Here is a 13,672-nt window from a genome sequence, read left to right as displayed (position 1 = left end):
GGAGGCCAGTGAAAATGTTACTGTGATTACTTCTATCTACTGTACTGTGATCTACTTCTATCTCTTACTTATTAAGTCTCTCTCTCAAACTCAGTGCAAACGAAATTTTAAACAATATCCCCATGCTGCTTGGAGACGGACCGTATTTTATGGTGGTGCATTACTGCATCGCGCCAGCAAAGGTGCCAAAATTAGTGCTAGGTGCAGACTAAATAGGCAATAGTGTCCTCTCTATTGCCAGTATACCAAACCTATGTTTATTGTTTGTTTGTTTTTTAACTGGTGTGTTACATTTGACATTTGTCACAGACAGGCTGGAAAACAGGTTAGTAAACAGTAGAAAACATGTAACTGTCTAATTTTTTCTTATATCTCTTAGTTATTTAGTCTTTTTTGCAAACTTGATGCTGACTATTTTGAAACAATGTTCAAGTGTTGCTTGTGCGCCTACAAACAGCATTTTCTGGTTGCCCATCATTGCATTGCGCCAACAAAGGGATAAAATTTGTACATCCACACAGTTGTTGTATTTCAACCTGTGCCAATCGAAGCCAATCGGAGCTGGACTCAAAAAATACCTGTGATTACTGCAGAGTCATTTGTCCAAGGAGTGAATGTCAATTGTAACCTTTTCCATTAAATACAAAAGCCAGATGTTAGCGGTTGTTAGTGAGGTTTTTTTTTTCCCTGTGGGTAAGGGGCTTTACAAACACACATGCACACAAAAAACAGTTAAGGCTGACTTCTCCTAATCACCTGGAGTGATTAGGCTGTGAAAATTCATCGTTTCCTGGATGTTATGGCAATGTCTGTAAATCTGAAGCTACGAAAATCCACTGCAGTTACGGGACTGTTTGCTCACCATCCGCCTCCTTGTGCCAAAGCCCACACCGCAGAGTTTGAGGGCAAAAACAGCCGTTTTCTAGCCAACCTGTTTAGCATGAGTCCCACCCAGTCGTCTGCTTTCACTAACCTGTCCTGACAAGTACCCAGATTAACGTAATCTTATATCAGTGCAGAGGAGCAGAAGAGAGCAGATGGACCCCCTGTGCCCCCTCCCTCCACCCAACACTAGCGCGCACACACACACACACACACACACACACACACACACACACACACACATACACAAGCAAGCACACAAGCAAATGCAAACTCTCTCATAAACACACACACATTCATACACACATATTACAGACTTAACTGCAGAGTGCTTAGCATGCAAAACCTGGGCCCCAGCCACAGCAATTAATGTTCTCCCAGCAAATTGCCACAGCTTTGGATGATGCTGTTTGGGGAATGTTAGCCTGTATCTTCATATGCTGTGCCTCAGCGAACACACTGCGGTCCTGCTGGTGCCTGAGTGTGCCAGTGTGGTCATTTTAACATGAGAAAAAAAGGAGAGTCTTTTCTCATTCATTCGCAAATAAAAAAATAAATAAATATATTAATAGACAAGTAATTGAATAAGAGACTCAACAAGAGACTGTAGGCTGGGGAATTGAATTTGGGATTTCTAACACTTGTCATCTGCCATGTCGAAGTGAGCTTGTCTTTTTACAGTTTCCGTGGTAAATCTCAACAACTTTGCTAAACTGAACAGATGGGCTTGCTAATTAGCAGCGCTCAGGCTGTAAGTTTGTTTATAAAGAGAGAAAGGGTTCCAGACATCTTGACACATTTTATTAACATATCATACCTTAAAGCTATGCTTCTTGATACCCACCAGGCTCTTTAGCTAAATGTGCACACACATGTGGGGGGGTGGGGGGAGACACTTTCACACATGCACACACACTCTTATATAAACATGCCCGTGTGCATAAGTGCACACACATAGACTGTACACACCAGGGAAACAATAAAAGTCAGCCTTGCGAAACGGAACACCCTGTATGTATGCTCATGAATATGCACAATTAACTCTGCGTGCGTGCATGAGCGCATGTCTTTACAGCAGCACATTTTGCACGAGTGTATGTGCACTGTATAAATATGTGCACATGTGAGTGTTTGTTTATGAGGGTGTCACCCTGTGTGTCATGAGTCCTTGCTAGAGCAGTGGCATGCTTCTCTCTCCGCCAGGCGCCCCTCCTAAATTGCCCCCCCCCGCGGTTTTGTCAGCTTTCACTATTGTGTGTCAGGACACCGACACTAGATGATGTCCCAAGCAGACGGGGCCGGTGAGCTTCCCCGAAGGGCCCTGAGTATTCAGCAGCGGGAAAGGATGGACTGCGGCTCCATCAGTGCCATTTCAGCCTCCTGCCAGGCCCAACTTAGGACAGGGGCAACATCACGGCACCCACTACAGCGACGCAGTGAGATGTGAAAAACTATGGTGGAGAAGGACAATGTTGGAGAAAGAGTGCATGATAAAGAAAAAAATGTCAAATGATACAGCTCATATCACAGTTTTCTTTTTTTTCCCCTTTTTCCGACACCAAACCACGGCCCGGTGTTTCGGCAGGCACACATTGCCATGGTGATCCTGGTTAAGAGGCTTACATTCGGCCCATGCTGATGGTTGCTGGGGGACACTCCCATTGCCATGGTGATGGCTACCGGGAGGACACTCACATTGCCATGGTGATGATGGCAGGAGCCAGGCATGCCAACCAATGAGATGATGGATTGATGCCATGCAGGAGGCGAAGGGAAAACGTGACTAGAATGCCCGCTCATCATGTCTACTGTCAAGGAGACTTTTCATAAATTGTATCTTCACACTTAACGTTTCCTGCAAAGAGACATGTTTATGTTGCATGGTGGCTAAAATAATATGTGAATCCCTAAATATCACAGGGCAAGTGCAGGGGCTACTCTAAGATCACAAAAGAAGACGCTGCAGATTACACATTTAAGATTGCAGATGACATGAATTATGGATAGGAAACATGCAAAGGAGGGGCTTCGAATTCAAAGCATGTAGAAATGCAAAATACATCAGAGAAAAACACAGACTCAGTCATTGATGGTACAAGGTTGGAGCCTATTCGTGTCAGTGTTTGTGTGTGAAATATGCATAGCACCTAATTCTACATTCCATCAGTAATAAAAAACAGTTCAGAAGGAAAAAAAATGGGATCTGGTGATTTATAATAGCTCAAGCCATTTCACCTGCCTCCCAGTAGAGGGAGGCTGGGGCTGGGGTTGAGGGCCAGTGGGACAGGGCTGGGAATCAGGGGACTGGAGCCGCCTGAAGGCATGGCTTGAGTCCAAATCTGGCCCAGCGTAAATGGCTACCAAGAGGTGTGTGTTTGTGTGAGGAATAGAGGAGGTGGAGCAAGACAGTGGCCTCGATGGACTGAATCCATCCTGTACATTGTATACCAAAACACACACACACATCTCACCTATCTCATATACTTTGCCAATTATCTACCAGCTTTGTTCCAAAACAATCTGGTTAGTATGTGTAAATGAACTGTGGTACACTTTCCTCCATCTAACCAGTGCTGAGGTATCCCTCATGCTTACGTCATTTGGTTGTGTTGTGCTGGCTCTTAGGCTGTTGCTCAAAAAACACATGGAACTACAGGTCGTACTTTCGCATTTTCATACTGCACACCAAACCTGCCGCCGCCACCACGCACTCAAAGTATATACAACTGCTCAAGAGATACACCTACCCCTCTCTCTATCTCTCAAACTCTCAAATGAAGTCTGATCTGATTTCTTAAAATGTTTAAGAAAATACATGTATGATTGGCAAGTTTGCAAGCAGCAGAGCACAGATATATAACACAGTAAATTCGATTTACTGCAGCTGCTAAAACTTGAAAGACTGATTTAATGAATCGTGTCATTTTTAAGTTGCAACTACTTCACAAAATTAAGTAAATATTTGAAGTAACTTCCCAATTATACATAGTAAACAAAAGTCAAGACTAACTGCTATATTTTCTGACATTTTTAAAGGAATATGGTTTTCGAGATTTTTTAAAGGAAAATCAACTTGTCAGATTTTACAGTGTAGGCAGTACTGATCAAATATAAATTACATGACTGCACTGCCTTTTTCTTGCCTAAAATGTTTTTAGAAACATATTTCAGTGCCTTGTTACGCTGTCATAGCAAGAGTTTGTGAACAGGAAGTGGATGCCACACCACTTCTGTACAGCGAAAACTGTGGCTGAAAACACTGAGATCAAACAGTAATGTGACTATGCAGCGCTGATCAAACATAAACCAAGATTCTGTTACTGCGTTGCATATTTCTCACCAGAAATGTTTTCAGAAACATTTTAGCTCTTGACTGTAATATGAGCGCCTTTATTGGTCGGATCAGACATGTAGCATTCTGGTAATAGTAGGTTTTTTACCTCTTGAGCTAAAGCACCCTTTGCTCTGTTTCCTTCGATCATGTAGCACCAATTTAAAAGTATTTCCATTTTTCTACTGCATAGGTGGACTAGTTTTATGTGAGGGCCTTCTTTATATCAGTGAAATACTTCTTTAAGCTGTTTTTCTCCAAGATGGACGGTTCTGCACGCCTAAAAATACCGATCCCCCATAATGCAACAGGCCAACGCCTAAAAGGTCAACCACAATAGCCCATAGAAACATCTCATCCAGCTTTACCACTAAGACTTTAAACCCGATCAAATACATACACACACTGACAGACACACGCGAGAATGCCGAGATCACCACATGTTGCTTGTCTTGTCTGTGTCATGAGAAGCTGCAGCCAATAAGAATCAGTTCTGAGTGTTATCACTGACCCTCAGGCAATGGGACTTTAAAAAAACCCCACACTGACTGGACAAACCGTGTGTGTTTCTGCTCAGCTTAGGAGGGGGGCGCTGTACCTTTGACCGCCTTCATTTTGCTAAAGTTGACAGTTCAGCAAAGATAAAAGATTTACCTTTCTTCCTGAGAAAGTGGCACACAATACACCAGAGAAAGAAGGTGTTCAAAAAGCATTCAGGAGTGTGTCGTGTCTACAAATCTGTCTCTGCATGGGCAGGAGCGCCTGCAGGATACTATCTCGTGGTACGCACCAGGTGCAGAGAGACACCCTTCACGCTCGCATGCCCAGGTACACAACAACACAAACACATTAACAGAATGGAGATAGTGTGTTTTGTGTCTTTTTGTTATGCAACATAATTCACAAACTGTAAATATAAGGCTGGATATCATCATAAAACTCAATCACCTGCTGAAACAATTTGCCTCTAACGCTGCAATTCAGAGACCTGCACTCTCCAGGTGCAGCCAAACACACAAAAAATATCTATGGATCACAGCGTGATGAATACCAAGTCAGCTTGGGTGCAATAAAACCATTCAGCACAAATGCAGTAATGATTTTCCGCATTTCAACCACATGGAAATCCTGTCAAACACAGCAACCTTCCAGCAGTATGGGATCTGGAACAACAGCTAGTCGAAAAATGAGCCCTCAGGTAAATGATATCATGTAAAAGCAACAGATGATAAAAAACATAGATGATGTCTCAATATTAAATGATGTAAGCTTTGATGTTTAGTCTGCATGTCCTTATAAAGCTCATGTATAACAATGTAAGTGTTCATTTTAGTATCATACAGTGTTTTGGGATGTTTTAGCTAATTATTTTAAGCTAAGTTTATGGAAGCATTTAATTTCCTGATGACCACATTTACATGAAATTCTTTTTTTTTAATCTGTTCTTACATTTAATGCAGTTTTACTTTGCCTTCAACATCACATATGCTTTCACTGCTGCCAGCATTAAGTTGTAATTCTAATGCAATGCAGATGAAGTGAACTGAAAACTGATAAGGTGTGATGTTTTTTTTATGCTGCTGAGAAACTGCAGTGATGTGACAGTGCTGCATTAACAAACTCTTCTCTGGAAATTGTTAGAATTCAAAGACGGATAAAATAAAGCAAATGAAAGGCGCAAACACGGACATCCTTAAAAGATAAGTTCTTCAAAGACCCATCATACACTGTGGAGCTTGGTCTCACTCCCAGGACAGGACATCAAAACAGGCCTCTTGGACTGTTGCCAGTGGTGTATATATATATATATATATATATATATATATATATATATATATAGATATATAGATAGATAGATAGATAGATAGATAGATAGATAGATAGATAGATATATACATATATAGATAGATAGATGACTAACATCAACCAAGATCTTTTTCCAACCATAACCAAGTAGATTTGTTGCCTAAACCTAACCACTGACCACTTCTGCATCAAGACACAATTCAAAAGACTGCATCATTACAGTTACGCCCAAGTGGCAAAATATGACATGTTGGGATGAGATCACATTGCGTGATCAGTGGGGCGTCTGGTTCCAGGCTTCCCTGCATGGGTCCCTCCTTGGAGATTAAAAACACACACTGGAGCTTCAAACTCAATCTGATTCTCCACTGTGGTGGGATGCACTGGTTACAGTAGCTGATAGTGCAATGATGAATAAGATATGAGCCTGCATTAACAGGCGACTCTTTATCTTCAGAACACGAAGCTATGGAAAAAACGGAGGAGAGATAATGCTGTATTTGTAATTCTTTTGTGAATTTGTTTTAGCTTTCCATATACAGGGCCTTAGGGGAGGAAATATGTGTGGATTACACCTTAGAAGACACCCCCAAACTGGCCCAGCCCCTGAGGAGACCAATAGAGAGCCGTGTTACCAAAGTCCCCGCAGAGACAACAAGCCATGTGAAGTGTGAAACCCCTCGCCAACACGAATTCAAGATTTCAGAGACATACATCAGTGAGGATGGAAACATTCGGGGAGAAAGAAGAGAACGAAAGGAGAGAGAGAAAGAATGGACAGACTGCTGTTTGACAAATATTGTGAGACGTGGTAGAGGGGTGGTGGTGTTTTCATTGCTGACATCAACATAAATTTTCCTGGCGTGGCTCTCCTTGCCCAGCGTGGGCTCAGCACTGGGAAACTGGAGAGGAAATTCTCCGAGCCGCGAGGGAGTGGAATCAAAGAGCCAGGGCTCCGAGACCTCTGACACACTGAACTCCACACTGACCCCACAACTCTCTCTTGCTCTCTCTCTCTCACACACACACGCACACACAGTTAAATGCACGGACACACACATAATAGTTGCACGCAGATCAACACAGCAAGACGTGCATGAACAAAACCACACATATACGCCACTTTCAAAACCATTTGGGATCAATGCTCATCACTTTGTGCCTTCCATGTGTGATCTATCTGAAAGCAGTGCATCTGTTTCTGCCATCTGATAAGCAGTGTTTGTCCCTGTGTGGCTCTTGGGGGTGGCGCACACTGGCCTGCATCAGAACTGTGAGGCGTTCAGTGGTGGACCAAAGGTTCAATGAGCCCTGTCTGAGGAGCCTCATTAAAACTTGACAGACACACACACGCACGGATCTGCCTGTGTCATACCGAGCACGCACACATACATACACGCAAACACGTGCGGCTGGAGTTACTGATGATGTAATTAGCCCTGATATCCTTGAAATGTCGGGTGCCGGGAAGTGGGGATATGCTTCGTGTCATCTGCAGTGTGAATGTGTGCATGTGTGAGCACACTACGCCTTCAGAGTAGTTGGAGACTGTACAATGAACATGATGGCCACTCTATTCTATGTCACAGTGAGTAGGCTTTCCACCCGAGCTCCTCCGAAAAGAAGCACACGCACAATGGCCGCCATAATGAGGAACTCTTCCACGCCGTCGCACAAACGCACAATCTGACAATTTGAGCAGGTGTGATGGGCTGCAAATACCGAAGGCATTTTCTGAGAAGTGGATTGCAATGTGTGTGAATGTGTGTGTCATACATAGTGGCTTAGGTTCCATGCTTGAATCCAGGGACTATTCATGATTGGGCACCAGGTGAAAGAGGGTGCAGCTGGCTGACATGAATGAATGCTCTTCCCTCTGACCTCTGTGTGTGTGTGTGTGTGTGTGTGTGTGTGTGTGTGTGTGTGTGTGTGTGTGTGTGTGTGTGTGTGTGTGTGTGTGTGTCTGTGTCTGTGTCTGTGTGCAAGTGCATGCACATTTGTGTGTAGAAGGTCCGGGGCGTGGGAGGGCACGATGAGTGGACAAAGCGACTTTCAGATGCCACCACAAAAACACATCATCAGTATGAGAGGAAGGGTACAGAGGTGAAGGGAAAAGAGGGTTTACAACACTGCTCAAGCATGGCAACTTGTTCAAACCTCCCTTTTTTGTGTTTGGAACAGTCTCGCCCCATCACCCACTGTTTGTTACGGAAGCCCTAAGTGGCCATACATTCATACATTTTTTTCCCTCCATTTTCCCAAGAGAACAGGATAATTTTCGCAAGATCTCGAAGTAAATTGTGTTTCCCTGAGATAACAACATAATGATTTTGAGATCTTGAGATGACAAATAAAATGTGAAAGACCAGAAATTTCCATCACACATGACTGATGGATGCCCTGGACACCTATGTAGATAAGTCGTCTGTTTTGTGCTTTTCTGCGTACTGCTCTAAAATATTTTTTAAATGAATGAATGAGTGAATGTTATAACATGAATGTTAATGTTACAACAGCTGTTGAGCTAACTTGATGGTGCATAGTAGTCTGCTCCTCTCACTCAATTTGTCAAAACAGAACACAAATATTATAATATATAAAAATGTATTGTTTTTTTCCCTTTTTTTAAAATTCAATTTGGAGGTAACAATTCATATGAAAGTGCCATAACAGAAATTAGATTTACATAGCTCATCGATTCAGTTATGCAGTCACATTAACATTATGAAGGTAGGAATCCGTTCATATACTGACTTTGAATAAATCGGAATAACTGAAAATAGACAAATACGTACATCAAGTAAATGATACATATACCTTTATATTCATGATAACACCCAAAATAAAAAAATGGTGTGTCATGTACAAGTCAAGGCATATGAACGTAATTCAATCACAACTAACTGCACTAGAGAGAAAATAAATAAATAAAAAAAGTATACGTATCGACATATCACATATACATACATACATAATGTTCTAACCCCCATCTCAGCTGTGACCATAAATTTTCATCTAAAATTAATTATTTCGTTAACTCGGGCAAACAGTTTTGTTATCTTGTCAGAAAATGACCCCATTATCTCAGTAAATGGAGGGGGGGGAAAAGCATGAATGTCTGGCTGCTTAGGGCTTCCGTAGTTAGTGAATGGGACACAGACATGATTCCCAGGGGGTGGGGATTCCCATTTCACTATTCTGTAATGTATGTAAATTAAACATTAAGAATTAGAATCGAGATTTTATGCCCTGATTTGCTGTTTCGGGTGTTCTAACTGGTGTTGCGCCACTTTTATGTGTCACCTACCAGAGAAGCAACAAGGTCCCCAATCAGAGCTCAGAACAGACGCTGGGGCCCACCGAGGTCTGTCAAAGTGTGCAGGCTGTTTTAATCCACTCTGCTGGAAGTCGCCTCTGTAGGCGTGCGTATATGTGTGCATGTGTGAATGTCTGGAACAGTGGGCACGATAAGCCACAACAAGATAAAAGCCACCTTGAACAATGATGTCATAGATTTCCACAGATTTTCTGGGAGGTCGGCGAAGTCAGACCCCGAACGAAGCGGAGGCCCCTGTTATGCTTCGACCATCAGCCTTCCCTCCGTTGTAATAACACGGCTGCGATAGCTACGGGATTAGCCGGCGCAATGGGTTTGAAGCTTTCACTTATCCATCAATATCATACTTAGAGCTCCCAAGTGTTCGCCGGCTCTCCCTCCCTCCGCATATCTTTTTGATCCTTTCTTCTCGATATCAGTAAACACTTGTTCTCCCCTTCCATCAAGGAGGAAAGAGGAGGGTGACTAGAGGACTCCAAATAATGCAATTAAACACTGACCGCAGGGTTCGGTGCTGCTTATCAATACACCCAGCAGGGGAGCAAAGACCAGCTCAAACCAGGGCTTCAGCTGTCTGCTCTATGGAGACAGGCATTTTATTAGACCACGGCTATATCCTCCATCTCTCAAAACTCACCTCTCCTCTGCTCTCTGAAAAGGAGACTGCATGGAAAACTACTAATGAAATAGAGGTCTTAAAGGTCCGGTGTGTAGGATTAAGGGGGTTATATTGGCCGAAATGGAATCTAATATAATGAGGATGTTTTCTTTGGTGTAAAATCACGTGAAAATAAGAATTACCTTAGAATGAGCGGTTCACTTCTACTTAGGGAGCAGATCCTCGTCTATGGAGTATGCCATGTTGCACTGCCATGTTTCTACAGTGGCCCAGATTGGACAACACACTGGATCTAAATAAAGCCATTCATGTTTTCGCTTTGGCTTTCGTAGTTAGAAGCCACTCCATGACGAGAGCACCAGAAAAAGTGTTTGCACAAAGCCAAATGATGCAGTGGCAGAGCAACACTGATTTGTAACAAAAAAGGGGATTTATTCGGTATTTTTACGTGTGTAAATCACTAGACTCATTTGTTTTAAAACCCTCCTGAAGGTCTGGATCTTAAATTATCTAAGAAAATTGTTGAGCAGACATTAGCATGTGCTAAGGTAGTGGCCCATCTCTATGCCAAACAGCTTTGGAGAAACACTAACGTAAAACTGCTTTATTCAGTGTTTTTACTGGTTTAAATCACCAGGTCTGTTTGTTTTGGAGAGGAAGACACCTCTGCGGATAATTCGGCTCCCAGCTGAAACCTCCTAAATGTGCGCATCAAAAATAAGGTGAGTCGACTTAAAGCTGTCAGAGAAAAAATGTGAGCACACATTAGCTGGTGCTGGGATAGTGGCACATCTGCAATGTGCCAAACAGTGTAGAACAAACACTGATTTGTTACAAGAAACTGCATCATTCATTATTTTTACAAGTTTTAAACACCTGGTCTGTTTGTTTTGAAGAGGAGGAGACCCCTGCGGACAATTCAGCTCCTAGTAAAAAAAAAAAATCCTGAACAATGAATACTGAAGGAATTCTAACTGGAAGAATTCTCAGCTGGTTGTAATCTGCAATCCTCACCATCAGACATCACTAAATCTAGATAGAAAGAAAGAAAGAAAGAAAGAAAGACAGAAAGAAAGAAAGAAAGAAAGACAGACAGACAGACAAGAGGCTTATCGTGAAATGCTGGCTAGCACATGATCCATAGGTGTGCTGTAAGGGACATACTCCCCGCTCGGTGGTGAGGACAGGTGTGCTGTTCAACACATTTCTTCCCTCTCTGCTCCGCTTCGCTGTCGGCACAGCTGACCTCCACAGGAGGCTTGTCTGAAGCAGGGCCAGATCGAGAGCTAGCACACCAGCCTGGGAGCCCACAGAGCACATGAACCAGGCCTGAACCAGGCCTCCACCGCGCAGCGGAGCTCCCGGCCCCGCCTACCCCTGCCACCCCTCCGTCAGCCGCTGACAAACGCTGGGTCTCTCCCTGGTTCTCTGGTTTCCCCAACCTGGACACCAGGCACCTAGAGGATAAACCCACTCATACATAATAAACACCGGCCCCAGGGCCTGGTGTGTGATCTCATCATGCATGTGTCCTCTGTAGAAGGAAATGTGACAGACTGCAGTGAGGAAGTGTGCGTCGGGGAGGGCAGCAGTGTGCAGAGAGCTGCAAGGGTGCCAAACAGAGTGGTAACACAACAGCAGCGTGCATCCTCTCCTACCCAGTGTGCAATGCTCTGCTGGCCCTCCCTCATCTGCATAATGAAAATATGCACCGATGAGGATGGTTAAACTGACACGAGGCCTAAACTGGGAAAATGACTGTCTTTGGACCACAGAGATCTTGCTGGTGGAAGACATGGTGGGAAGATGGGACAGACGAGTTGCAGAGCCAAAAGGGCAGGACAAACATTGGCAAGAATCTGAACTTTCACACACACATCCAACTATGCAATAAAAAAGAGAAGACTGAGCAATCGATAAAAGGGGGGATTTTTTTTTGTCTCTACAAAGCCCGGCTGGATTGATGAGTGATTCTAAACAAACAGTGTTGGAGAGTTTAGTGAACAGAGCCAAGCACTTAGGGAACATGAAAAGCAGCAAAGCCCTGGCGAGGTGGTCCGGCTGTTTCATCACTCTGCAAGCTGAGGAATCAATGGGAGCAGGGAGAGTGGGCCTTCCTGGACGACTGACTAACTGACACACAGAGAGAGAACATTGAGGACCGTGCAAAATTAGAGATGGAGGGGAGACGAGTCATCAAGAACAAAGGGCTCGAAACTCTTTTTCAGTGCAGTTGCCATGATCTTGCATCTCTGAATCATCATCACCATCTAAACTACGACACACGTGCCCATTTTCCTGCAGAGCAAGGAGGGTCGAGTGACAGAGCATCCTGCAGGCTGTCCCCCGCAAACCAGGGTGGGCCTCAGAGAGGGAAAATAAGCAGTGGTTCGACAGCAGTCTTCTGCTATCTGCAGCTGGACAAATGGACTATTGAGACAGGTGGACAGCATATGGACCGCTAACACACTCCCTAATGGACTAGCAGTGTTCTCCAAATACACAATTATAAGGTAGACACATGATACTTTTCCACATGTGGCTGAAAAGAGTTGCTCTTTTGTCCTTTTTAAAACTTACATAGGAAAACTTTTAAAAATATTCTATCCCCTGAATCATCCCCTGAAAATAAGAATCGATGTGTTTTTGTTACCTTAGAATGAGTCGTTAAGGAGCAGGTCCTCGTCAACGGAGTCTGCCATGTTGCTCTGCCGTGTTTCTACTGACAAACAAAACACTGGCTCTTCATAGGATCACTCACGTTTCTGTGTCAGCCACCGTAGTTGGCAGTCCTTCTGCGACGAGCCAAACAGCATCTGAAAAACACAGATTTTTTACTGTAAAAAAGCTTGATTCAGTGTTTTAACGGCTATAATCACCTGTTTATTTTGGGGAGAAAGAGACCTCTGTGGATAATTCAGCTCCCAGTTAAAACATCTGGATGTTAAATTATCAGAGAAAAAAGGTGAGCATACAATAGCAGATAACGGGCTAGCGGCCCGATTCTAACTTGCCACAAAGTGTAGGACAAACACAGATTTTTAACAGGATTTTTTTCCCTGTATTTTTGCTGGTTTAAACCCTGGGTACAATTGTTTTGGAGAGGAAGAGGCCGCTGCAAAAAATTTCCTCAACATGTAGATCTTAAGTTATCAGAGAAAAAAGGTGAGCACATATAGGCAGGTGCTAGGCGAGCGGCCCATCTCTGACATTGCCAAACAGCATTGAAAAAACACTAATTTAATGTGAAACTACTTCATTCAGTGTTTTTACTGGTTTAAATCTGGTTGTTTTAGTGAGGATGAGTCCTCTGTAGATAATATGGCTCCTGGTAAAAACCTTCTGAACAATGAACACTGAAGAAATCCTAACTGGGAGTTCACGCTTGGCACATGAGAAACGTTTTAGCTAGATGCAATCTGCAGTCCTCACCGTTAGATGCCATTAAATAAATCTCACACACTGCTACTTTTACTAAAGTTTGTAAGTTCAACCTGTACTTTCTTTCAACAAAGAATACACAAAAACTACCTAATTTGACTTAACACATAATTGCATATGTTAATAACTGATTATGAAATGTAAAACACAGTCAAATGAGTGTGAACCGCTTTTTTTTTTTTTGTGATATCCTTTCCGTAGAGCGGTAGAGGACAGAGAAAGCCCAGAACACACTGTATATCAGCCAAAGCAATTA

At 43.2% G+C, this 13,672-nt stretch overlaps 1 protein-coding gene across 1 annotated transcript in view; it reads right to left on the bottom strand.

Moving 5' to 3' along the window:
- LOC148188541 (uncharacterized) overlaps window positions 1-13,672 on the bottom strand; it is a 188,276-nt gene that overhangs the window by 116,137 nt on the left and 58,467 nt on the right. Inside the window, exon 6 of the mRNA XM_088083484.1 lies at window positions 12,737-12,791. Coding sequence (XP_087939610.1) covers window positions 12,737-12,791 — 55 coding nt within the window. The remainder of the gene's footprint in view (window positions 1-12,736; window positions 12,792-13,672) is intronic.

The sequence above is a fragment of the Plectropomus leopardus genome, chromosome 10 (genome assembly GCF_026936395.1).
Source record: "Plectropomus leopardus strain MGB_pleo_1.0 chromosome 10, ASM2693639v1, whole genome shotgun sequence".
Taxonomy (NCBI): Eukaryota; Metazoa; Chordata; class Actinopteri; order Perciformes; family Serranidae; genus Plectropomus; species Plectropomus leopardus.
Note: the sequence above shows the minus strand (reverse complement) of the source record. Positions and strands in the feature narration are given on the sequence as shown.